The 25989-nt window shown below is 37.0% G+C and overlaps 1 protein-coding gene across 1 annotated transcript; it reads right to left on the bottom strand.

The window, feature by feature from the left end:
* Positions 1-49: 49 nt before the first annotated feature.
* Positions 50-23513, bottom strand: CLEC2A (C-type lectin domain family 2 member A). The gene is made up of 5 exons (XM_017854823.1): positions 23459-23513; positions 17498-17578; positions 9518-9684; positions 3165-3268; positions 50-164 (listed from the first exon to the last, which is right to left on the bottom strand). The coding sequence occupies exons 1-5, from the start codon at positions 23511-23513 to the stop codon at positions 50-52; spliced, it is 522 nt and encodes a 173-aa protein (XP_017710312.1).
* Between the last annotated feature and the right edge of the window lie 2476 nt (positions 23514-25989).

Here is a 25989-nt window from a genome sequence, read left to right as displayed (position 1 = left end):
TCTTCTTTCAATCTTGAAGTGTGATAGTCATTTTCAAGTTTTTTCTGCTCTATAAAGGATATTGAGGTTTGCTGCAAATCCACTTGATATCAATAAATCCTCTGGAACTATGGACTCCATCAGCACTCAAGAAAGCAAAGGATCCGTTCCCTATAATTTCAAACCTGAAAAAGAACACTCTAAATCAGTCTGGGAACCACTTACAGTTGTAATCAAAAAGACAATTAAGAATAGAGTGATTTTAAATATATTATACCAAATACTGAGCTCCCAGAAAATATACCCACCCATCACCATATGCTACATTAAAATATCTGGCATATTAAGGGAAATAAGACTGGACATAAGTGTTTGTTGGAGTTAAAATCTGTAACCCTACTTAGAACAACTTGTAGATAGGCAGATAGACACATATAGATACACAAAGACAGAGGTAAGACCCTTCTTTCCTTCTATTCTTCCTTCCTTGCTTGCTTCTGTTCTTCCTTCATTTCTTCCTTTCTTCTTTCTATCTATATGCAAAGAAAGAGAGCGTTTGCCAAATTCAAAGATTCCTGAATTTTAAGATATCAGTTTTCTGGCATAATTTTAGTTAATGTACTTTTCAAAGAGTAAAATAAGATTCATATTTGCTTGGTACTTTTGAAACACACTGCAATAGAAACCTAAGAGACTGCTGACAATATTGTTTTTTACATTTTGTCCTCATGGATAGAAAGAATCAATATTGTGAAAATGGCCATACTGCCCAAAGTAATTTATAGATTCAATGCAATTCCCATCAAACTACCTTTGACATTCTCCACAGAATTAGAAAAAAACTACTTTAAATTTCATATGAAACCAAAAAAGAGCCTATATAGCCAAGACAATCCTCAACAAAAAGAACAAAGCTGGAGGCATCATGCTACCTGACTTCAAACCATGCTACAAGGCTACAGTAACCAAAACAACACGGTACTGGTGCCAAAACAGACATATAGACCAATGGAACAGAACAGAGACCTCAGAAATAATGCCACACATCTACAACCATCTGTACTTTGACAAACCTGACAAAAACAAGCAATGGGGAAAGGATTCCCTACTTAATAAAGGGTGCTGGGAAAACTGGCTATCCATACACAGAAAACTAAAACTGGACCCCTTCCTTACACCTTATACAAAAAATAACTCAAGATGGATTAAAGACTTAAATGTAAAACCCAAAACCATAAAACCCCTAGAAAAAAACCTAGGCAATATCATTCAGGACATATGCATGGGCAAAGACTTCATGATGAAAATGTCAAAAGCAACAAAAGCCAAAATTGACAAATGGGATCTAATTAAACTAAAGAACTTCTGCACAGCAAAAGAAACTATCATCAGAGTAAATAAGCAACTAACAGGATGGGATAAAATCTTTGCAATCTACCCATCTGACAAAAGTCTAATATCCAGAATCTACATGGAACTTAAATAAATTTATAAGAAAAAATAAACATCAAAAAGTAGGCAAAGGATATGAACAGACAGTTCCCAAAATAAGACATTTATGCAGCCAACAAACATATGAAATAAAAAGCTCAACATCACTGACCATTAGAGAAATGTAAATCAAAACCACAATGAGATACCATCTCATGCCAGTCAGAATGGCAATTATTACAAACTCAAAAAACTATAGATGCTGGTGAGGCTGTGGAGAGATAAGAATGCTTACACACTGCTGGTGGGAATGTAAATTAGTTGAACCATTGTAGAACACAGTATGGTGATTTCTCAAGGATCTAGAACCAGAAATACCATTTAACCCAGCAATCCCATTACTGGATACATACCCAAAGGAATATAAATCATTCTATTATAAACACATATGCACACATATGTTTATTGCAGCACTATTTACAATAGCAAAAACATGGAATCAACCCAAATGGAAATCAAAGATATACTGGTTTAAAAAAATGTGGTACATATACACCATGGAATACTATTCAGCCATAAAAAAAGAATGAGTTCATGTCCTTTGCAGGGACATGGATGAATCTGGAAACCATCATCCTCAGCAAACTAACACAGGAACAGGAAACCAAACACTGAATATTTTCACTCATAAGTGGGAGCTGAACAGTGAGAACACATGGACACAGAAAGGAGAACAATACACACTGGGGCAGAAGGGGTGGGGAAAGGGGAGGAAGAGCATTAGGACAAATAGCTAATGCATGTGGAGCTTCAAACCTAGGTGATGGATTGATAGGTGCAACAATCCACCATGGCACACACATACCTATGTAACAAACCTACACATTCTGCACTTGTATTCCGAACTTACAGTAAAATAAAAAATATACGTATTTTTTATTAATTTTCCTTGTTGATAACCAAATCTTTCCTGATTTTTTGATTTTTAAGTATAATTTGTCCTGTCTTGCATATTTCAATATTTGTTTTATTGGTTTTTTTTAAATCTAGCACTTTACTAATATAATAAGGCAGAGATACATATGTATCCAAGAAACAATTATATAAATAAAATTTAAACTAAAAAAAAACACAAAATTTAAAAAATAAATATAATATTTCTTATGATGAACATTTGGAAAGCTAAAGACAACTACACAATCCTCAACCATTTTAATCCAAGAAATACTTTTAACAATTCTAACCCACCCAGGAAATGCTAACAGAAATAAAAATAAATAAAATAAGCAACAAATAAACAAAAATAAATAGTATTCATTGTGGTGGGCATTTGAAATGTTAAAGACAACTATAAAGTCTTTAACCCTTTAAAGACAAAGAAATCTTATAGAAACTTTAGTTGGAAAGAAGTACAAGTAGCACATGAGTTTTGACTTAAAATTTGCAGAATGATTAAATTTGAATTAGCAAAAGAGCACTAATTATCAAGCAAGAGCTTGACAATAAAGATAAAATAACAAATAAAAATAAAAATGGAAAATTTCACTGTGTGCTATTTAATAAGGTGAGAAGAAAATGGGTTGCTCCAGGGTGTGCTTCAAAGTGAACGGGCATACATCATAGATTGGAGACTGAAAAGTTAATTACACATAGAAAATAGAAAGATTTGTTTGTAATAATACAACTCAAAATGCTTTAAAATTTTTCATAAGAGACACCAGAATAAGAACATTCCTAATACATTGGAAACTCACCAATGATTGAATGTGGTGCCATTTGTCCATTTCCAAGAATCTCCTTGTTTCCTTCTTAGTCCAATCCAGTGCATATCAGTTCCTGCATACCTCTTCAAAAATTCCTTTCACAAAGCAAAGGGAATCAGCGATTACTTAATATGTTACAGCACATTGCTGAACATGCTTCCCACCCCAATTATTCTATCTTTTAGGACTCACATTCTAATTTGTCTTCCCTGATGCTTCTATAACAACAAACGGCACACACAGATGTTGATATTTGGGTTAGTTTTATCAGAATGATTTTCATTTTGCTTTTTTGCATCTTAAGTATCTCCAAATAGTTGGGCTACAATCAAGTCATTGATACTCTGAGCTACACTCTGATTATCTTTGAAGGTAACTTCCATGTCTCAAGAGAGAAATTAATGAAAAAATCATATTTAACTTTATTTCCTTCAAGTTTAAATTCCTAAACCATTCATATGTTCTAGTCACAGAGTGAATGACATAGGCTATAAATTAATTTGATGTTAAATTTGCCTAGATGACAATATAGGACCTAAGCAGGTTCTATGAGATCTGATACAGCATCATCTTCAAGGATGACAGAGAACTAATGCTCATATATATTTTTTGTGTGCGCAGGCACCTTTCCTAAAATCATAAAAAAGGGATGCAGGGGGAGTAGTTTAATGGAAAGTATAAGTACTATGACAATAGGAAAATCTGGTGATAAAATACTTTGATTAGATACTACAGTATGAATGCCACTGATACTGTATGTTTTTCTATATAATCAGAGATAACACTAACTTCTATATGAATATAATTTACTTCAATGAAATCTATTAAATGATGGGTTTGGTCACTCCTCTATTGGATTTTTGCTATTAAGTGACAAACCTTTTCATTAGCTTTTTGTTCTTTTAACTTTTATTTTAGGTTCTGGGGTAAATGTGAAGGTTTGTTACACAGGTAGACTTGTGTCATTAAGGTTTGTTTTACAGATTATTTCATCACTCAAGTATTAAGCCCATTAACCAATAGTTATATCTGTCATATTTGCCATCATATGGTTCTGGGTTATTTATGGCAGTGTGCTAATTGAGATGAATAGGAGAGAACTGGAAAGTTTTTTGTGTACATCATTTACATAGGCACTGAGCAAACTTCTGTCTTAAATGAACAATTTACTAATTAAAAGCGAGTCTTACCCAATCCAAATAGAAACTGTCAGTACTAACTTTAGATCAAATATAAAAGTAGACAGACTGATTAGTTTAGAAAAGACATTTAAAAATTAACTCATCCATAACAAAAGAATCATAAATCAATCATGTAAACACCACTGCAACCACTGTAGTTCTGCTTTTAGCTCTTTGAGGAATTGCCACACTGCTTTCCACAATGGCAGAACTTATTTTCACTCACACCAGCAGTGTATAAGTGTTCTCTTTTCTCTGTAACCTTGCTAGCATCTATAGTTTGAGACTTTGTAATAATATCCATTCTGACTGGTGTGAGATGATATCTCGTTGTGGTTTTGATTTGCATTTCTCTAACGATCAGTGATGTTGAGCTTTTTTTCATATGTTTGTTGGTGGCATGTATGTCTTCTTTTAAAAAGTGTCTGTTTATGTCCTTTGACCAATTCTAATAGGGTTGTTTTTCTCTTGTAAATTTGTGTAAGTTCCTTATAGATGTCGATATTAGACTTTCAGCAGATGCCGAGCTTGCACATTCTGTAGTTTGCCTGTTTACTGTGTTAATAGTTTCTTTTGCTGTGCAGAAACTCTTAAGTTTAATTAGATACCATTTGTCAATTTTTTTCATTTTTTTTTTACCATTGCTTTTGTTGTCTTTGTCATGAAATTTTCCTGGTTCAATGTCCAGGATGGTATGGCCTAGGTTTTCTTCTAAACTTTTCATAGTTTGGGGTTTTACATTTAGGTCTTTAATCCATCCTGAGTTGACTTTTGTATATGATATAAGGAAGGAGTCTTGCTTCAATCTTTTGCATATAGCTAGCCAATTATTCCAGCACAACTGATTAAATATGGAGTTCTTTCCCTATTGCTTCTTTTTGTCAGCTTTGTCAAAGATCAGATGGTCATAGGTGTGTGGCCTTATTTCTGGGCTCTCTATTCTGTTCCATTGGTCTATATGTACCACTACCTGTTTTTGCAACCAGTACAATGCTGTTTTGGTTACTGTAGCCCTGCAGTATAGTTTGCAGTCAGGTAACATGATGCTTCTAGCTTTGTTCTTTTTGCTTAGCCTTGGCTATTTGGGCTCTTTAATGATTCCATATGAATTTTAAAATAGTTTTTTCTTTCTAGTTATGTGAGGAATGTCATTGGTAGTTTGATAGGAATAGCATTGGATTTCTGTCATTCCAGCCAGTTCAGCCTGGTTAAGAACTCTTGTTGGAGAACTGGTGCAGTTGTTTGGAGAACATATGACACTTTGGCTATTTCAGTTACTAGTGTTCTTGCATTAATTCTCTCTCATCACTGCATGTGGGTGTTACTTTACCTGCAGTCTATATTTAGTACATACACTAATATTTAGTTAGAATAATAATTAGTTAGAATATATTTAGTTCATAGGGCTGAAACTTTGGGCAGGGTCTTTATTTGAAGGTGACTTCTTGTCTTTGGTTTTAGAGGGGGTTATGTTACTGAGACATTTTTGGTGTTGAAGCTTTGAGGTGTAATCCAGTAGGTGGCGCTTGAACATATTTGTCAGTTGGGAGACTTGTTGGATTGTGTGGCTCCCTTATGTTTCCTCATAGTTGCAGCTCTGTTCTCTCTCAATGTTCTGAAAATGTAGGTTTCTCTCTCTCTTGAGTGCTGGCTGTAGATTGCGGCTTGGCACTCTTAGGCTGCCCACTGCAGCTCTTGGGTTATCAAAGTGTTTGTTTCTTCCCCAACTTGGAGGCAGCAATGGAAGAGACCTTAGTAGTGGTTAAGGCCGATGGTCTTTTGCTTTTCTCCTGGGAGCTTCACTCCAGAGAGATGCAACTAAGCAATCATTCAGTGCAAACAGCCCAGGATGGAGGGTCTGTGCTGTGGGCCCAAGCTGGGGGTTCCATGTCTGGTGATGAGCAAAGTGGGCCGGCAGAGCCTGTGGAGATGGACTGGCCTCCTCCCCTGCAACTTGTTGGAGATGTGGATGAGAGACTTAGGGTCTTGGCTCCTTCATTAGTCTGAGGGCAGCAAGGGCAGTTCCAGTGCAGAGGCAGTGGCAGAGAGGTTTTCAGTTGCCTCTGGAGGCTCTGTCTAGGACATTCCAGAGCTGCTACTGGCTCAGTAGCTCTTGCGAGGGGGGGCAGGAGGCCCAGGCCTGGAGGACCCTCCTGGTGAGGAGACAAGGAGATGGGCACCCATGTAACGGTCTGGCCACTTTATCACAGGCCTGCCATGGTATGCTGGTGGCCATCTACAGTCCCTATTCACCTCAGATTTTCTGATCCCTGTAGGTACCAACAGTGAAGCCGGCAAAACAGCAAAGAGGGTGGCCTGCCCCTCCCTCTGTGAGCTCTGTGTCAGGGAGGTACACACCTATTACTGGCCCAAACACACCTGTAGGAGGCAGCTAAAGACTCTGGTTGGAGATCCTGCAAAGTGAGGAGGAATGGGATTGGGTACCCACTTACAAGAGCAGTCTGGCCACTTTTTTGTAGAGCAGCTGTGCTATGCCGGGGTGCCACTTCCGCCCCGGTCAACTTGGACTCTCCAAACCCTGAAGGCTGGATGGCTAAGTCACCTAAACAGCAAAGATAGTGGCCTGCATCTCCCTCTAGGAGCTGTTTCGGGGAGGTGCAATGCTGTTATGATGGCTGGCTAGAACTCCAAGCCAGCGGGTCCTATCCTGTAAGTTGCCATGGAAGAGGGTCCTACAGAATGTCACTGCTGAGCCCCCTGGATTCAGCCCCTTTGCTAGGGACGTGTATGGGGGTCTGACCTCCCTCTTTGCTGGAGTTGCAACTACTTTTGCTGGGAAGCCTGGAAAGCCTGGCTATCTAAGGCTCCCTGGTCTCTGCATGTGCCTGAGCAGTTGCTCTCCTGAGGCTCCGCTTAGCTCTGTGTGTCAGACTGAAGGCCCTGGTGGAGTTGGTTCACCAGGGGATCTCCCAACCTGAGGGTTGCAAAGATCCATGGGAGCAGCATGGGTTCCAGGGGTTGCACATTCACTCACAACTTCCCTGGGCAAGGGAAGGTTCCCCTGGCTCCATGTCACTCCCAGGTTGGCCATCAACCTGCCTTGCTTTTCTCCATTGTCCATGGATTAAGTTGTTTCCTTGATTAGTTCCACTGCGTGTACCCTGGATGTTTCAGTTCCAAGTGCTGTATTTACTCACACCTTCAGTTCCTCTCTGCAAGAGCCTTGCACACCAGCTACTTCTTCTTTTTTGTTTATTTATTTATTTATTTTTTTACTATACTTTAAGTTCTAGGGTACACGTGCATAACGTGCAGGTTTGTTACATATGTATACTTGTGCCATGTTGGTGTGCTGCACCCATCAACTCGTCAGCACCCATCAATTCATCATTTATATCAGGTATAACTCCCAATGCAATCCCTCCCCCCTCCCCCCTCCCCATGATAGGCCCCGATGTGACACACCAGCTACTTCTAGTCGGCCATCTTGGCCAGTCCCCAACCCCCAGCTTTTCTTTAAAAACTAATATATTTTCTTACTCTGTGTCCCAAGAGTCTACATGTCTCCCTCTTTGCCCTCTTTACTTCCATTAATTCACTTGCTTCTTCAAAGGGCACATATTTTCTTCATATCTTTGTCTCTAAATTCCAAGAGCTGTATTTTTTTATTTTAAATTTTTCTGTCTATGCTTGGTAGAATGCAAATTGAAAAGGGTTAAAAAATAATCGACTCAATAATCTAAGAACATTTAATGAAGACATTTAGATACATAAACAGTATGCATTGTGGTAAAGGACATGGCATTACTAGTCATCTTACCTGGGTTCAAATCCCAGTTCAAAAAGTTATGGCTGTATCGTTGACTGGGTTATATAACATTTCTGTGACTGACTTTCCTTATCTTTAAAGCAGGAAGAGTTATATAACTCCTTCATGGGTGTTAGTAGATTACATGAGTTTTTATAGTTTCAGTGCTTAGAACACTGTTTAGCACATATTGTCATATACAGTTGATTCAATGTGGCAGTTAGGGGCACTGACTACCTGTACCGTCAAAAGACTGTATATAACTTTGGACTCCTCAGAAAGTTAACCATGCTGGGCAACAGTAGCCCATGCTAATTCCAGCACTTTGGGAAGCTGAGGCAGTAGGACTGCTTGATCCCAGTTTGAGACCAGCCTGGACAACATAGTGAGACCTCATCTCTACAAAAAATAAACAAAATTAGCCAGGCAAGGTGGTGTGCACCTGTAGTCCTAGCTACTCAGGAGGTTGAGGTGGGAGGATTGCTTGCGCCGAGGAGTTCAAGACTGCAGTGAGCTGAGATTGCACCACCACTCCAGCCTAGACGACAGAATGAGAACCCTGTCTTAAAAACAAACAAGCAAAAAACAAAAACAGAAAACTTAGCCACTAGTGGCCTACTGTTGACTGGAAGTCTTACTGATAACATAAAAGTAAATTAACACATATTTTTATGTTATTTGAATTATATGCTGTATTCTTACCATAAAGGTATCTAGAGAAAAGAAGATGTTATTAAGAAAATTGGGCCGGGCGCGGTGGCTCACGCCTGTAATCCCAGCACTTTGGGAGGCCAAGGCGGGCGGATCACAAGGTCAGGAGATCCAGACCATCCTGGCTAACCTGGTGAAACCCCGTCTCTACTAAAAACACAAAAAACTAGCCGGGCGACGTGGCGGGTGCCTGTAGTCCCAGCTACTTGCGAGGCTGAGGCAGGAGAATGGCGTGAACCCGGGAGGCGGAGCTTGCAGTGAGCCGAGATCGCACCACTGTACTCCAGCCTGGGGGGCAGAGCGAGACCCCATCTCAAAAAAAAAAAAAAAAAAAAAAAAATAAAAAAAAAAAAAAAAAAAAAAAAAAGAAAGAAAGAAAAAAAGAAAATCGTAAGAAAGAGAAAATATATTTACTATTCGTTAAGTGGAGGTGAGGCATCACAAACATCTTCATCCTCGTTTTCATATTGAGTAGGCTGAGGAGGGGGAAGAAGAGGAGTGATTGCTCTTGCTGTCCTCTCAAGGGTGGGAGAGGGAAGAAAATCCATGCATAAGTGAACCCACACCATTCAAATCTATGTTGTTCAAGGATAAATTGTATTATAGTATTAGCTATTATTGTTTTTATTTTGTTTTTATACAAACAATCTCTGAAATTACTGAAGACGTTTCTATTTTCTTACCATATCTTTTTGTGTATCAATCTGAGCAAGTTCTGATTTCTGCAAACTGCAAAATATTTTACTGGCTGTCCAATTTCTGGTATCATCAGAAAAATAGAAACACTTCTCTCTCACTGCAAGCCAGTCCCCTGAACATGCCACACGTTTATCACATTTTGGCCATTTGACTGAAAAAAAGAAAGAAATGATCAGATAAAGCACAAGTTAAAAAGTGTTTCTACTCATTCTGTGTATTAATTTTACTTTTTGCTCCCGTGGTTTGAGGCCTGTAAGTTAGCTTCACCCCTAGAATGAGGATGAATTAATTTACCCCGTCTGTAAGCAAGATCATTTAGTGATCAAGCAATACATATTTTATCTATTTTCCTGACTTCTATTTTGAGAAATGGAGCCACTAGCTTCTCATAATCTATACTGACATTCTGGCAAAAACAATGCACACAATTTAGCTATAAGTTATGCAACAAGGTAGATTGCTGAAGATCTGCATGAAATTTATGCTTCAAAGGTTAGGGTAAGAAATGGAGGCTTTCCTTTACCTATGAAAACACCCAAGCTAGGAAAGTGAAATTTGCCACAAAGGACAACACATAAGTGAAACATAAGAATTAGTGAAACATTTGTTTCATTTCATTAATATCCAGTGCTGAAGAATATGGAATAATAATGAAAAGCACATTGGTTGGAGATTTACTGTCTCATGGTTTTATTTAGGTGCTAAGTATTTAGAATAAGACAAGTCCATGCATTCCACATGTTTGAATAAATTAATGTGAGTAGTAAAGAGTCAAGTAAATGCTCAAATGTAGGGCAGATTCCAAAGGCTGCACTCCCTACTTCATCATGAGTTATTACTATTGTTTATTGTAGTGCTCAGAAGTGGATACATGCTATTACACAGCATATACAATATAATGTGTTTCAACTCCCTCTACCTCTCTCTACTCTTTTTTTAATTTAAACTTTAAGTTCTGGGATAAATATGAATAATGTGCAGGTTTGTTACATAGGTATATATATGCCATGGTGGTTTGCTGCACCTATCAACCCGTCATCTAGGTTTTAAGCCCCATATGCATTAGATATTTGTCCTAATGATCTAGCTCCCCTTGCCCCTACCCCCTGACAGGCCCGGTGTGTGATGCTCCCCTCCCTGTGTCCATGAATTCTCATTGTTCAACTCCCACTTATGAGTGAGAACATGCGGTGTTTGGTTTTCTGTTCCTGTGTTAGTTTGCTGAAGATGATGGCTTCCAGCTTCATCCATGTCCCTGCAAAGGCCATGAACTCATTCTCTTTTATGGCTGCATAGTGTTCCACGGTGTATATATGCCACATTTTCTTTATCCAGTCTATCATTGATGCGCATTTGACTTGGTTCCATGTCTTTGCTATTGTAAATACTGCTGCAGTAAACATATGTGTGTGTGTGTCTTTGTAGCAGAATGATTTATAATCCTTTGGATATATACCCAGTAATGGGATTGCTGGGTCAAATGGTATTTCTGGTTCTATAACCTTGAGGAATCACCACACTGTCTTCCATGATGGTTGAACTAATTTACAGTCCCACCAACAGTGTAAAGGTGTTCTTATTTCTCCACTGTCTTGCCAGCATCTGTTGTTTCCTGACTTGTTAATAATCACCATTCTGACTGGTCTGAGATGGTATCTCATGTGGTTTTGATTTGCACTTCTCTACTGACCAGTGATGATGAGCTTTTTTTCATATGTTTACTGGACACATAAATGTCTTCTTTTGTCTTTCTGCTCTTTTAACCAGTGAATAAATGATATAAAACTTCTTGTAGAAACTCTTGTTTATATTTAATTTCCACATGTTTAGACAGCAATAACATTAACCTTTAAGAATACACTGACAGAAAAAACTATAAACAAGAGCACTGTAAGTATTCTTGAGAATGACCGAAACCAGACCCATCCACATCAAACAAAACCAACCACACCAAACCAAACCAAAACAAAACAAACAGTGCTACCTAGCCAAATTTAAGTGCTAAATTAAGCATAGCATGCACATGGAAAATTAAGTGCTGGAGACTATTTGGCCATGGCTCAGGAATTAAATTCTACCTTTGGATCCTTTTTACAAAATAAATCCATAGTAGCTAGAGGAATTGTAACAACTTCATGTTTACACATATTGCAACTTTAATGAGACAGTCTGGCAACAGGTCACATATGACATTATTTCATTGTTTTTCATGAAACAATATGACAGTAAAGGATTTCAGAACTGAAATATGTCACTCTGGCATATAAACTCTTTGGAGTTAAAGGCACTTTTAAAACAGCAGATGCAAGACAAAACACTCTGAGCTTCCTTCTTTTTCTTATAAGCAGGAGATAAAATAACTACGTGGAAGATGTCCTCTCTATACCAGAAGGAAAGTAACATTCTTATAATCAAGGATAGGTAACTGAGGTCAAAGGAAATGTGTACAGATAACATTTGTTAGTTTAGCATTTATCTTTCTGGTCACTTTTCCACCCAATTATTTACCCTAGTTCAAGTCCCTTTACCTTGCCACATTTTCATAATTTATTACCCTGTGTTCAATTCAGTATATAAGTGTTCAACTCTAACTGCATCTTTAGGCTTTTATAAGGAATATATACATGTCTCATCAAACTTATATTTAGTAAACACATGTGCTTTGCTCTAGTTGATGTGTCTTGTGCCAATTTCATTCTCAGGCCCAGTAGAAAAACCCTTAGAGGGTAGAGGTAAAATTCTGCCTCCCAAGTAATAGAAATAAATAAATGTTTCATAGAATAACTCTAAGTGACATAACTTACTCTTGATTAAAAAGAAATTAAAGGAATGCTACAATTATAGAGGTAGAGCTGCATGGTTTTTTAAATTTTTCAGGCATTAAAGTTACACAGACAAGCTTTTCTATCCTAGGTCTGGAATGAATTGTCTGTGAGAGGCAACTTAATCATTCTGTCAGGCTCTGAAAAGCCCTGGTGTGGATGTTCCCCTCCCTATGTCCATGTATTCTCACTGCTCAATTCCAATTTATGAGTGAGAACATGTGGTGTTTGGTTTTCTGTTCCTGTGTTAGTTTGCTGAAGATGATGGCTTCCAGCTTCATCCATGTCCCTACAAAGGACATGAACTCATTCTCTTTTATGGCTGCATAGTGTTCCATGTTGTGTATGTGCCACATTTTCTTTATCCAGACTATCATTGATGTGCATTTGACTTGGTTCCAAGACTTTGCTATTGTAAATACGGCTGCAGTAAACATATGTGTGTGTGTGTGTCTATATAGTAGAATGATTTATAAACCTTTGGGTATACACCTAGTAATAGGATTGCTGGGTCAAATGGTGTTTCTGGTCCTCGATCCTTTAGGAATCGCCACACTGTCTTCCATGATGGTTGAACTAATTTACAGTCCCACCAGCAGTGTAAAAGTGTTCCTGTTTCTCCACTGCCTTGCCAGCATCTGTTGTTTCCTGACTTGTAAATAATCACCATTCTGACTGGCCTGAGATGGTATCTATGTGGTTTTGAATTGCTCTTTTCTACTGATCAGTGATGATGAGCTTTTTTCATGTTTACTGGGCACATAAATACCTTCTTTTGTCTGTTTGCTCTTTTTAATCAATGAATAAATGAATATAAAAACGTCTTGTAGATACTCTTGCCTGTATTTAACTTCCAGATGTTTAGACAGCAATAACATTAAGCTCTAAGACTACTGACAGAAGAGACCGTAAACAAGAAGACAATCAGTATTGTTAAGAATGACCGAAACCAAACCCATCCACATCAAACCAAACCAAACCAAATCAAACCAAACGAAAACAAAACAAACAGCAGTGCTACTTAGCCAAATGTAAGTGCTAAATTAAGTATAGCATGCATATGGAAAATCAAGTGCTGGGGACTATTTGGACATGGCTCAGGAATTAAATTCTACCTTTGGATGCTTTTCACAAAATGAACCCATCATAGCCAGAGGAAATGTAACAACTTCATTTTTACACATATTGCAACTTTCATGAGACAGTCTTGCAACAGGTCACATTGCCATTATTTCATTATTTTCTTCACAAAACTTAATATGATAGTAAAGGATTTCAGAACTGAAATATGTCACTCTGGTATACAGACTCTTTGGAGTTAAAGGCACTTTTAAAACAACAGATGCAAAACAAAACACTCTAGACTTCCTTCTCTTTCTTATAAGCAGGACATAAAATACGACCTACATGAAAATATCCTCTTTATACCAGAAGGAAAGTAACATTCTTATAATGAAGGATTGGTAGTTGAGGCCAAAGAAAATGTGTACAAACAGCATTTGTTAATTTAACATTTATCCTTCTGGTCATTTTTCCACCTAATTAACTACCCTAGATCTAGCCCCTTTGACGTGCCACGTTTTCACAATTCATTACCCTTTGTTGAAATCAGTATATAAGTGTTCAACTCTTACTGCATCTTTTGGCTTTCATAAGGAAGACATACATGTCACGTCAAACTTATACTAAATAAATGCATGCGCTTTGCTCAAGTTGATGTGTCTTGTGCCAGTTTCATTCTCAGGCCCAGCAAAACAAAAGAAAAAAAAAAAAAAAACCCTGAGAGGGTACAGGTAAAATTTTGCCTCCTGATGCTAATAAATAAATAAATGTTATAGAACAACTATTAGTGACATAACTTTACTCTTGATTAAAAAGAAATTAAAGGAATGCTACAATTATAGACGTCGAGCTGCATGGTTTTTAAAATTTATCAAGCATTAGAGTTATACAGACCAGTTTTTTGATCCTAGATCTGGAATGCAGCATTTGTCAGAGACAACTTACTCATTCTGTCAGGCCCTGACAGGTCCCAGTGTGTGATGCTCCCATCCCTGCGGCTATGGGTTCTTACTATTCAACTCCCACTTATGAGTGAGAACATGCAGTTTTTGGTTTTCTGTTCCTGCATTAGTTTGCTGAAGATGATGGCTTCTGGTTTCATCCATGTCCCTGCATAGGACATGAACTCATTCCTTTTAATGGCTGCAAAGTGTTCCATGGTGTTTATTTGCCACATTTTCTTTATTCAGTCTATCATTGATGCGCATTTGACTTGGTTCCAGGTCTTTGCCGTTGTAAATTGTGCTGCAGTAGACATATGTGTGCGTGTGTCTTTGTAGTAGAATGATTTATAAACCTTTGGGTATATACCCAGTAATGGGATTGGTGGATCAATTGTGTTTCTGGTTCTAGATCCTTGAGGAATTGCCACACAGTCTTCCACGATGGTTGAACTAATTTACAGTCCCACTAACAGTGTAAACGTGTTCCTATTTCTCCACAGCCTTGCCAGCATCTATTGTTTCCTGACTTTTTAATGATCGCCATTCTAACTGGCCTGAGATGGTATCTCATGTGGTTTTGATTTGCACTTCTCTACTGACCAGTGATGATGAGCTTTTTTTCATATGTTTACTGGCCACATAAATGTCTTCTTTTGTCTTTCTGCTCTTTTTAATCAATGAATAAATGAATATAAAAACTCCTTGTAGAAATTTTTGTCTACATTTAACTTCCATGTTTAAACAGCAATAACATTAAGCTCTAAGACTACACTGACAGAAGAGACTATAAACAAGAAGACAATCAGCATTTTTGAGAATGACCAAAACCAAACCCATCCACATCAAACCAAACCAAAGGAAAACAAAACAAAACAAACAAAGCAAAACAAATCGCAGTGCTCCTTAGCAAAATGTAAGTGCTAAATTAAGCAAACGACGCATATGAAAAATCAAGTGCTGGGGACTATTTGGCCATGGCTCGGGACTTAAATTCTACCTTTGGATCTTTTTCACCAAATAAACCCATAGAACCGAGGAAATTTAACTTCATTTTTACAAATATTGCAACTCCAATGAGACAGTCTTGCCAACAGGTCACATATGCCATTATTTCTTTATTTTTTTTCATTTAACTTAATATGATAGTGAAGGAGTTCAGAACATGATGCCCCGAAAGATGTCAGTCTGGCTTATAGACTCTTTTGAGTTAAAGGCACCTTTAAAACAGCAGATGCAAGACAAAACACTCTGAGCTTCCTTCTTTTTCTTATAAGCAGGAGATAAAATACTTACGTGAAGGCCGGGCGCGGTGGCTCAAGCCTGTAATCCCAGCACTTTGGGAGGCCGAGACGGGCGGATCACAAGGTCAGGAGATCGAGACCATCCTGGCTAACACGGTGAAACCCCGTCTCTACTAAAAGATACAAAAAACTAGCCAGGCGAGGTGGCGGGCGCCTGTAGTCCTAGCTACTCTGGAGGCTGAGGCAGGAGAATGGCGTAAACCCAGGAGGCGGAACTTGCAGTGAGCTGAGATCCGGCCACTGCACTCCAGCCTGGGTGACAGAGCCAGACTCCGTCTCAAAAAAAAAAAAAAAACTTACGTGGAAGATGTCCTCTCTATACCAGAAGGAAAGTAACATTCTTATAATCAAGGATAGGTAGTTGAGGCCAAAGGAAATCTGTACAAACATCATTTGTTAATTTAACATTTGTCTTTCTGGTCACTTTTCCACCCAAGTAATTACCCTAGACCAAGCCCCTGTGTTGCCACATTTTAATAATTTATTACCATTTGTTGAATTCAATATATAAGTGTTCAACTCTACCTGCATCTTAGGCTTTCATAAGGAAGACATGCATGTTACGTCAAACTTGTATTAACTAAACACATGTGCTTTGCTCAAGTTGATGTGTCCTGTGCCAATTTCATTCTCAGGCCCAGCAGAAAAACCCTGAGAGGGTAGAGGTAAAATTTTGCCTCCCAGCTAACAGAAATAAATAAATGTTTTATAGAACAAACAATTAGTGACATAACTTACTCTTGATTAAAAAGAAATTAAAGGAATGCTACAATTATGAAGGTCGAGCTGCATGATTTTTAAAATTTATCAAGCATTAGAGTTATACAGCCAAGGTTTTCGATCCTAGGTCTGGAATGTAATTTGTGAGAAGCAACTTACTTATTGTATCCTGTATATTTTTTGTCTGTAAATGGATTTTCCTGTACCTGTATCCTAGCCTAATGAGGATTAAATACAAAAAACAGAGTATAGTATATTTAACATTAGCTCACTAATTCACAAACTCTTAAAAAGAAAATTATCTGTAACAAGCCCATAGAACTGATGTTTATGTGGGTTTTTTTAAAATATAAGTATAGACATTGATCCTCCTAGTTTTAAAACTTGAAACTTAAATTTGTCTTATTTGAGTTCCTTCTTTAGGCATCTGACCTTTAGGCCTCCCAGATAGTAACAGGAAACTGAAAGTCACCAGATCACCACTTCCAGACCACGGACTCCACCATCGTGATTGCCTCACCGACCACCTGTTCCCTGTTGACCGACCCTTCTTCCCTATCCCTCCCTAATTCCTGTTGACCAGGCCTAACATCCTCGTTATCTTTCCCTAATTCTTGTTTTCTCACAAATAGTTACCTTTCTTTCCTGCTATATGAACCCCTAATTTTAGTCAGTTGGGTAGGCGAATTTGAGACTGATCTCCCATTCTCCCTGTTGACACCACTCAAATAAAAATCCTATTTCCCTGGCAATAGTCATTGTCTCCGGGATTGGCTTTCTGTGCCGTGAGCAATGGGACCTAGACTGAACCCCTGGCATTTCAGTAACATAGCTATTGCTGTTGCCATCTGGTGGTCATCTAAGATTTTAAGATTAGTTTTCTTAAGCATCAAGGACTATAAAGTCAAGAACATAATTCTGTTATAAAACTGAGAGTGTTTTGGGGAGAGGCAAGGATTATGGTAAAAACTGTTGAACTGGTAAAAACTTGAGGACAGGTGTCTACAAAACCCTTTAATCACTCTAGATCTGGGAGATTTGGAGTTAAACTTGAGATATACATGGACCTGTCAGGTGTGAAAAACCATAGAAAGTGTATGAATTAAACCACTCACCTATCATAATAATGCAAGCTGCAGAAATAATCACGAAGCACACGCAAAAGCAAATCTTCCAGTTTGGTTTAAAGTTGCAAACTGCAAATTAAATCAACATATATTATAAAATTTCTGAATAAGCACTGGATATTATTACTGGTGTATTCCTCTCCTATAATTGTTAATCAGGAAACCCTCAATCAAGTATATACATCTCAAAACGACAAAGGATAGCAAACCATCACAAAGTACAAGGAAGATAAGTACCAAAAAATGATTGCTATAGCTGTTCAGCTGGAGAGAGTGGTGAGTGGAGAAATCACTTAGTCTTGCGGGAATGAGGAAGGAAAGGAAAGGTTACTCAAAAGGTAGAAACAGTTTGAATGGGGGATTGTAAGGAAAAAAGCAGAAAGATCATCAAAAGGTCCATGATTAGAACAAATGTTTATAACAGATATATAAGGCAGTAGAATTGAAGACAGGAAAGAAAGGAGTCATAAGGTCATGGCAGAAGACCTTAAATGAGAGACATATTTTTTCTTTATTCTTTAAGCCATGGAGGAAAGAAACAATGTGTTTCAGCAAGAGAATATTCAAGATAAAAGCAGTAATTTATTTATTTGTGGTAAGCAAAAAAAATTAGAGAGGACTCAGGATTTGACACTCATGGAAATGTTGTGAAGTTAAGAACAAATAATAATTCTATTAATGATAAAGTAATTGTAGCTGATATATCATTAGTAGATGTAGAAACAATCTACGAAGAATGTGTGTGTGTGTGTGTGTGTGTGTGTGTGTGTGTACAGTCATGCATAACTTAACAATGGAGAGATATTTTGAGAAATGTGCCTGTAGGTGATTGTGTCATTGTGGGAACATCATAGAATGTACTTACACAAACTTAGACAGTATAGCCTACTAACACCTAGGCTATATATTACAGACTGTTGCTCCTAGACTACAAACCTGGATAGCATGTTACTGTACTAATTACGGCAGACAATCATAACACAATGCTAAATACTTGCATCTGAACATAGAAAAGGTACAGTGAAAATACCATATAAAAGATCAAAAATAGTACATCTTTACAGGGCAGCTTCACTGTAATCTCATGGGGCGATTGTCATTATGCAATCTGTCATTGACCAAAACATTGTTCTGCGGTGCATGACTATATGTGCATATAGTACATATGTGCATAAACATAGATTATATATACATATATGTATACATGCCTATGTGCATATATATGCTTTATATGTATGTATATATACATGTACATATACAAACCTATGTTTAAGTATTAGAAAACAGGACTCGAAGAAAGAAAAATTTAAAAAGAAGTCATAAGCTTTCTCTCTTTCTTCAGAGCTTAAAGCAGCCTTAGTGAATGAAACCAAAAGTTATTAGTTTTCATGATCACCAGACTACAGATAATGTGCAGCAAAGTAATTTCAAGAAGAGATTGAGAGAAGCCAGATTCTAAGATGTTTACAAAGAGAATGTTTGATAATAAGAAGAGTTTGGTAATTTATCTTACATCAAGAGAAACAATAGCTAAAGATAGAAAATACAAAATGTGGGGTTTTTTTTTTTTTTTCAAGATTAGGAAGAAATGAAGAATAAGGAAGAGGAAAAGACAAAAACCACTGCACAAATTTCAGACACTCGAAAGAGTAATTTATGGGCAAAGCCACGTCTTACACAAATGGTGTTGAAACAACTGAGAGAAAAAGACTTCACTGTACTACAACATCATTTTACAAAATGTATTTAGACATATCATTGACCTGAACACAAAACTTGAAACCATAACATTTCTAAAACACATAAAATAAATTGTTTGTGACCATGAGAATTAGTAAAGATGTCTTAGAGAGAGAAGAGAAAGTACAGTGTAAGATTAAAAGAAAATAATAAATTGAATTTAATTGAAATTTAAGTGCAGGGCATGGTGGCTCATGCCTGTAATCCCAGCACTTTGGGAGGCCAAGGTGGGTGGATCACCTGAGGTCAAGAATTTGAGACCAGCCTGGCCAACATGGTGAGACCCCTTCTCTACCAAAAATACAAAAAATTAGCCAGGCAAGGAGGCAGGCACCTGTAATCCCAGCTACTTGGGAGGTTGAGGCAAGAGAATACTTGAACCCAGGAGGTGGAGGCTGCAGTGATCAGAATTGTGCTACTGCACTCCAGCCTGGGTGACAGAGTGAGGCTGTGTCTTAAAAAAAAAAAAAGAAAGAAAGAAAGAAAGAAATTTAAAACTGCCTATTTTAAAGTACAAGACACTGTTGTGAATATAAATATGCAAGTTACAGACTGGGAGAAAATAGTTGCAATACATGTATGCAACTAGAAAGACTAGTATCAACAATATTAAAAGGTCTGTAATTTAGAGATATAGTACAAACAACTTGATTAAAAAAAGAACCAAAGTATTGAACAAATACTTACAAAACAATACACGCAAGTGATCAATAAAGACATAAAAGACGTTCCATATTATTAGTCACAAGCAAAATGCAAAATAAAACCACAGTGGAATATGACTACTTGTCACTTGTACTGTTAAAATGAAAAAGACTGACCGTATCAAGTGTTAGCAGGATATAGCCCACCCAAAACACATACACCACTGGTTGAAGTACAAAAATGTAGAAGTGTTTTGGAAAACTCTTTAGCAGTTTTATTTTAATTAAAATACATGTCCTTCATTCCTGCTCTGGCATGTGATATTTGCAATAGATTGGAAGTCATCCCTACCGTTCTCACGGTGACAACAAAAAAAGCTGAAAAAAACTAAATAAAAACAACACTTCTAGTATACCGAAATAGTATTGATTTGTTAAATGTGCACTTTTAAGTAACCTTGTTGAACTCTGGTATTATTTCTAATAGTTTTCTAGTTGATTCTGTTGGTATTTATTTTTATATAATCAAATTATCTGAAAATATTGCAGATACAACTCTTCCATTGCAATCCTTTTCCTTTATAATTCCCTTTGTTTTCTTATATCACTGGCTACCTTTAGCATTATACTACACTATTGCTAAACAGTAGTAGTTACAGTGAACATGTTTTCTTGTTTTTAATCTTAAAAGAATGTTTACATTTTCATTATTAAGCACTGTAAAATGCGGTATAAATTTAACGTACAACATTAGCAATGTAAAGAAGAATTTTTCTATTCCTAGTTTCTTAAGAGGAACTTATCTCAGACATTGAATGTTGTCAAATGTTTTCTTGTTATTATCAAATACACTTATTGAATAATCGTGTGGACTTTCAAAAATTTTTAATGGGGTAGCTTGCACTGCTGTTCTGATATCAAAGCACTCCTAAGATAATGCCACTTAAATATGAATTTTTAACTGCTTTGTTGTATATGGTAAATAAATATTTTCTTGGGATTTCTATTTCTAATTTCATAAGAAGATGAGTCTGTTTCTTATTGTCTTGTTCTGACCTTGTTTGGAAATCAAAAAGTCTATTAAATTGGGATAAATTTCTCATTTTGCTATTTTTTGAAGCAAGATGTCCAATACAAAAATTAGCTATTTCTTGAAAGATCAGTAGATCACTCGATTTTATTTGCTTTTTCAATTTATTTATTTTTAATTTCCATAGTTCTACAATTATTTATTTATTCTCATTGCATTTTGGTATTTTATATTTTTTAGACCTCCCTGTTCTTTTTCTTATATTTATAAATGTATTAATGTTTTAGTTTGCTAGGTCTGCCCTAATACGTTGTCACAAACTGGGCGGCTAAAATTAACAGGAATGCATTGTCATACAGTTCTGGAGACAAGAAGTCTGAAATTAAGACGCTGGTAGGATGGGTTCCTTATGAGTCCTGTAAGGAAAGAATCTGTTCCAGGCTGTTCTCCTTGGCTTGAAGATGGCATTCTCCTTGTAAATGGGTCTGTCTCTAAATTTTCCTTTTTTATGAGAACACCAGTAATATTAAATTAGGGCCCACCCTATGGACCTAATTTTAACGTGGTAAAGACACTATCACCAAACCAGGTCACATTCTGAGGTAGAGGAGGTTAAAGCTTCAATATATAAATTTTTAAGAGAACGGAGTTTGCCCCATAATAATTGATGAATTATTTCCATAATGTTTTATTAAGTTTTAGTATTTGTTTAATGTATCTTCTTCTGCAAACTTTTAGACATCTTGTTCTTTAGTCTGTTCTAATAGCCACCATTTGATTTGTTATCCTTCTCATTTCTTCTCTTTTTCATTAACATCTCCTGTTACCTCTATGTTTTATTTTGTATATTTTTATTTCACTCCATTGTACCAAGATACATGTTTTTTCTTACCTATTTTGTTTGCACACTTTTGAAGTTTCCGTCTGAGGTGTTTGGCTTTTATTAATTTTAGAAGTTGGAATATTATTTCTTCAAATATTTCCTACCCACTATTCTTTTTCTCTCTCTCTCCGTTTCAGATTCTTGTTATCTAGAAGGTAGCATTTCTACTTCTATTTTTCATATCTCTCAGCTTTTATTTTATATTTTCTAACTGTTTTCTTTTCTGTCATGTTTATAATAGCATCTCCTAGGTCTTATTCATTCTTAATCAGCATCCATTCTACTAATTAACTCCTCAAAATGTTCCTTATTTCAAAGATTATATTTCTGTAACTATTATTTTCATTTGGTTTTTATTGCGTTCTTGGCTCTTCTTCATTTTATTTCTTTTCTTTTGGAACATTTTTATTATGCTTTAATTAAATTCTCAGAATAGATGTTCTAATGATTCCTGCAGCCCAGTTTTCTCATAATCTTTCAGTAAATCCTTCACAGTACTTCATATTTTGCCTCTTTTCATTATGCAATGAGACAAATTTTCTTCCACTTTATACTCTCTAAACTCTTAAATCTGTTACCCAGACAAGCCTGACTAATTTATTTGGATAAAGGAATGGAATCTTATTTCTTTTTGTAATACTAATGTCCAGTTGTGTAAAATTTAGAATAATTTAAAAAATTTTTTCTCATAAAGTTTTCATAGATCAAGAGTTCATAACTATGACCGATAGTTAGAATATACAAGGAGGTAAATTTAACCTTACCCTAAAGAAACTTCTAATTAGAACGTCCCTAAATTAAAATGGAAAGTCTTCTAAGACTGAGAGATGTTATCACTGAAAACATTCTAGTATAGGCTGCTGGAAGTGCTATAGCTAGAAATGGCACGGTAAATGAAAAATTTTATTAGGTAGCTACTGAGATCTCTTCAAACTTTAAGAGTATCAGGCTTATTTATTATTAAGAGAATTATCCCAGTTGTCCTGGGAATTCATACTAGTAAACTTTAACAGAGGTTTCAGCTGGAGTCCGTAACCGATTTCAAGATTTTACTTTTTATCTCTTCACCGTCTTTATCTTAAAGTTTTGGCAGGCTTCCTATTCCAGTCATTTGGCATACAATTCATTTGTTTTCTTTAACATAAACCCTCTGAACTATTGTGAATGGAGGGTGTTTGTATGTGTACCTTGTTTTTATTTATTGGTTTGTTTATGTTTCAATCCACTGAAAACCAACTCCATTGTTAGCCTTAGCTGAATCTTACACTTTTTGAAAAGTTCTTTTCAGTCTCATTAAGTCACAATCGTCAAGCCTCCTTCCAGAGTGAAGCATTTGCTTTTTATTCTGTATAAAAGTGTTAAGCAATTTTTTTCCTGTGAAAGTACATTTTAAAAACATCCTTATTGAGATATAATACACGTACCATACAATTCTCCCCCAAAACCTTCCTACACACAAGCTTATACCCTCTCTTGCAGACATAAAACTCTACATGCTCTAGGAGGCTTCCACAATCCTCCAGAAGTGCTTCCCCATGCCTCACTTACTTTAGTAGACTTTCACCATAAGTAAAGAGTCCACATTTTTAAGCTGTCCTGTATTTTGTTTTATCTTTCCTTTACTTCCTTCTCATTCACTCTGTAAAACTTACTTGTCCGACGTATGAAGCCATCAGGTCTGCCATCCCGCAGCTCTGGATTAATCATTGCGAGGTGCTAACTGATGGAAATCAGCAGGAGAGGACTAGAGGTCTTTTATGTACATCACTTACTTAGGTGCTGAGCAAGCTTCAGTCAAAAGAGGCTCTTACCCAATCCAAATGGAAAAAATTAGTACTAATTCTAGATCAAAGATGAAAGTAGGCAGACTTGGCCGGGCGCGGTGGCTCAAGCCTGTAATCCCAGCACTTTGGGAGGCCGAGACGGGCGGATCACGAGGTCAGGAGATCGAGACCATCCTGGCTAACACGGTGAAACCCCGTCTCTACTAAAAAATACAAAAAACTAGCCGGGCGAGGTGGCGGGCGCCTGTAGTCCCAGCTACTCGGAGGCTGAGGCAGGAGAATGGCGGTAAACCCGGGAGACGGAGCTTGCAGTGAGCTGAGATCCTGCCACTGCACTCCAGCCTGGGCGACAGAGCGAGACTCCGTCTCAAAAAAAAAAAAAAAGTAGGCAGACTTGTTAGTTTAGGGAAGGAATTTAAAAATTAACTCATCCCTTGAGTTTGCGTCCTTTGTAGGGACATGGATGCAGCTGGAAACCATCATTCTTAGCAAACTATCACAAGAACAGAAAACCAAACACCGCATGTTCTCACTCATAGGTGGGAACTGAACAATGAGATCACTTGGACTCGGGAAGGGGAACATCACACACTGGGGCCTATCATGGGGAGGGGGGTGGGGCGAGGCATTGCATTGGGGAGTTATACATGATATAAATGATGAATTGATGGGTGCTGACGAGTTGATGGGTGCAGCACACCAACATGGCACAAGTATACATATGTAACAAACCTGCACGTTATGCACATGTACCCTAGAACTTAAAGTATAATAATAAAAAAAAAAAATTAACTCATCCTTAACAAAAGGATCATAAAGTCAATCACGTAAACACCACAGCAACCATGCTATGGAACGTTTCCATCATCTTTCTTTTTTTTCCTTTTGTAATCACTATCTTTCCTGACCCTGGATCCTGGCAAGCATTAATTTGCTTTATATCAACATAGCTTTTCCTTTCATGACGATTTTTTTTTTGAGACAGGGTCTCACTGTGTTGCCCAGGCTGGAGTACAGTGGGGAAAACTTGGCCCACTGCAACCTTGACCTCCTTGGCACAAGCAATCCTCCTGCCCTAGCCACTCAAATAGCTGGGACTACAGTCGCGCGCCATCATACCCTGCTAATTTTATTTTTTGTAGAGACTAGGTCTCATTATATTGTCCAGACTTGTCTCGAACTCCTGGGCTTAAGTGATCCTCTGGCTTCCGTCACCCAAAGTCCTGGGATTACAGGCGTGAGCCACCACGGCCAGCCCCTTTCATAGAATTTTATAGAAATTTACACTATATTATATAATATGCGGTGTCTTGTCTCTGGCTTATTTCATTTATAATGCTTTTGAGATTCACTCAAGTTGTTGGGCGTGTAAATAGTTCATTCCCTTTTATTTCCTAGTAGTATTCCTGTTGTACATTATAACAGAAATTATCTGTTCGATCACTAGTTGATGGACTTTTGCTTCTAGGGTGTGACTATTATGTATGAAACTGCTGTAAACAAGCACTTTTGTATGGGCAAGTTTTCTCTTGGATAAATTCCCAGAAATTGAATTGCTGTATCATGTAAGTATGTTGATCTTTATAAAAAGCTGTCAAACTGTTTTTCCAAAGTAAGTGTATGAGATTCAGTTTCCTTCAACAATATATGAGAGAGTTCCAGTTACTTCACATCTTCAACACCACGTGTTATTGTTTATCTCTTAATTTTAGCTCTTCTAATACATACGCATTGACCTTTCATATGGTTTCAGGGTTTCAGTTTACATTCCTCTGGCGACTAATCACGTTGAGCATCTTTTTATGTGCATATTGATCATATGTCTTCCTTGGTGACATGTTTGTGCAATACTTTGCCAGTTTTTGAATGGGTTGCCTATTATTAAGTTATGAGTTCTTTTTAAATATTGGATATGAGTCACTCATTGTATATATGTTTTGCAAATGTTCTTTCCCAGTATATGACTTTATTATTTAATTCTTCACATTTTTTTTTGAAATGTCAAAAGTATTTCTTTTAAATAAAAGTCAAAGGTATCACTTTTTCCATGGTGTTTAAGTTTTGTGTCTTCACTGTGAAACCTTTGTCTATCTCAAGGTCACAAAGATTACCCCATTGTTTCCTGACCTTTTAAACTTTTAGCTCTTATATTTAAGTTTTGGCTCATTTTGATAAAACTTTGCATATGGGATACTTTGCATAAAATCAATGTAAAATTTTCAAAATATGAATATCCCAATGTTCCAGGACCATTTGCTGAAAAGATTATCTTTCCTTTTTGAATTACTTTGTCACTTACCTGAAAATTCAGTCTCCTTTAATTAGTACTCAGCAATGTTTTAGAGTTTTTAGTGTACAACTTTTGCACATACATCATCAATTTTATCCCCACGTATTTT

The sequence above is a fragment of the Rhinopithecus bieti genome, unplaced genomic scaffold, assembly GCF_001698545.2.
Source record: "Rhinopithecus bieti isolate Rb0 unplaced genomic scaffold, ASM169854v2 scaffold_39951, whole genome shotgun sequence".
Classification (NCBI taxonomy): Eukaryota; Metazoa; Chordata; class Mammalia; order Primates; family Cercopithecidae; genus Rhinopithecus; species Rhinopithecus bieti.
Note: the sequence above shows the minus strand (reverse complement) of the source record. Positions and strands in the feature narration are given on the sequence as shown.

What these genes read in the sequence shown, in the direction of transcription:
- CLEC2A (XM_017854823.1), bottom strand. Translation starts at nt 23,513, where the DNA reads ATGATTAATCCAGAGCTGCGGGATGGCAGACCTGATGGCTTCATACGT. An exon ending in AGCTTGCATTATTATGATAG is followed by an intron (nt 9,685 to 17,497) that starts GTGAGTGGTTTA and finishes TCTTTTTTTCAG; the next exon opens with TCAAATGGCCAAAATGTGAT. An exon ending in TTGATACACAAAAAGATATG is followed by an intron (nt 3,269 to 9,517) that starts GTAAGAAAATAG and finishes GCTTTGTGAAAG; the next exon opens with GAATTTTTGAAGAGGTATGC.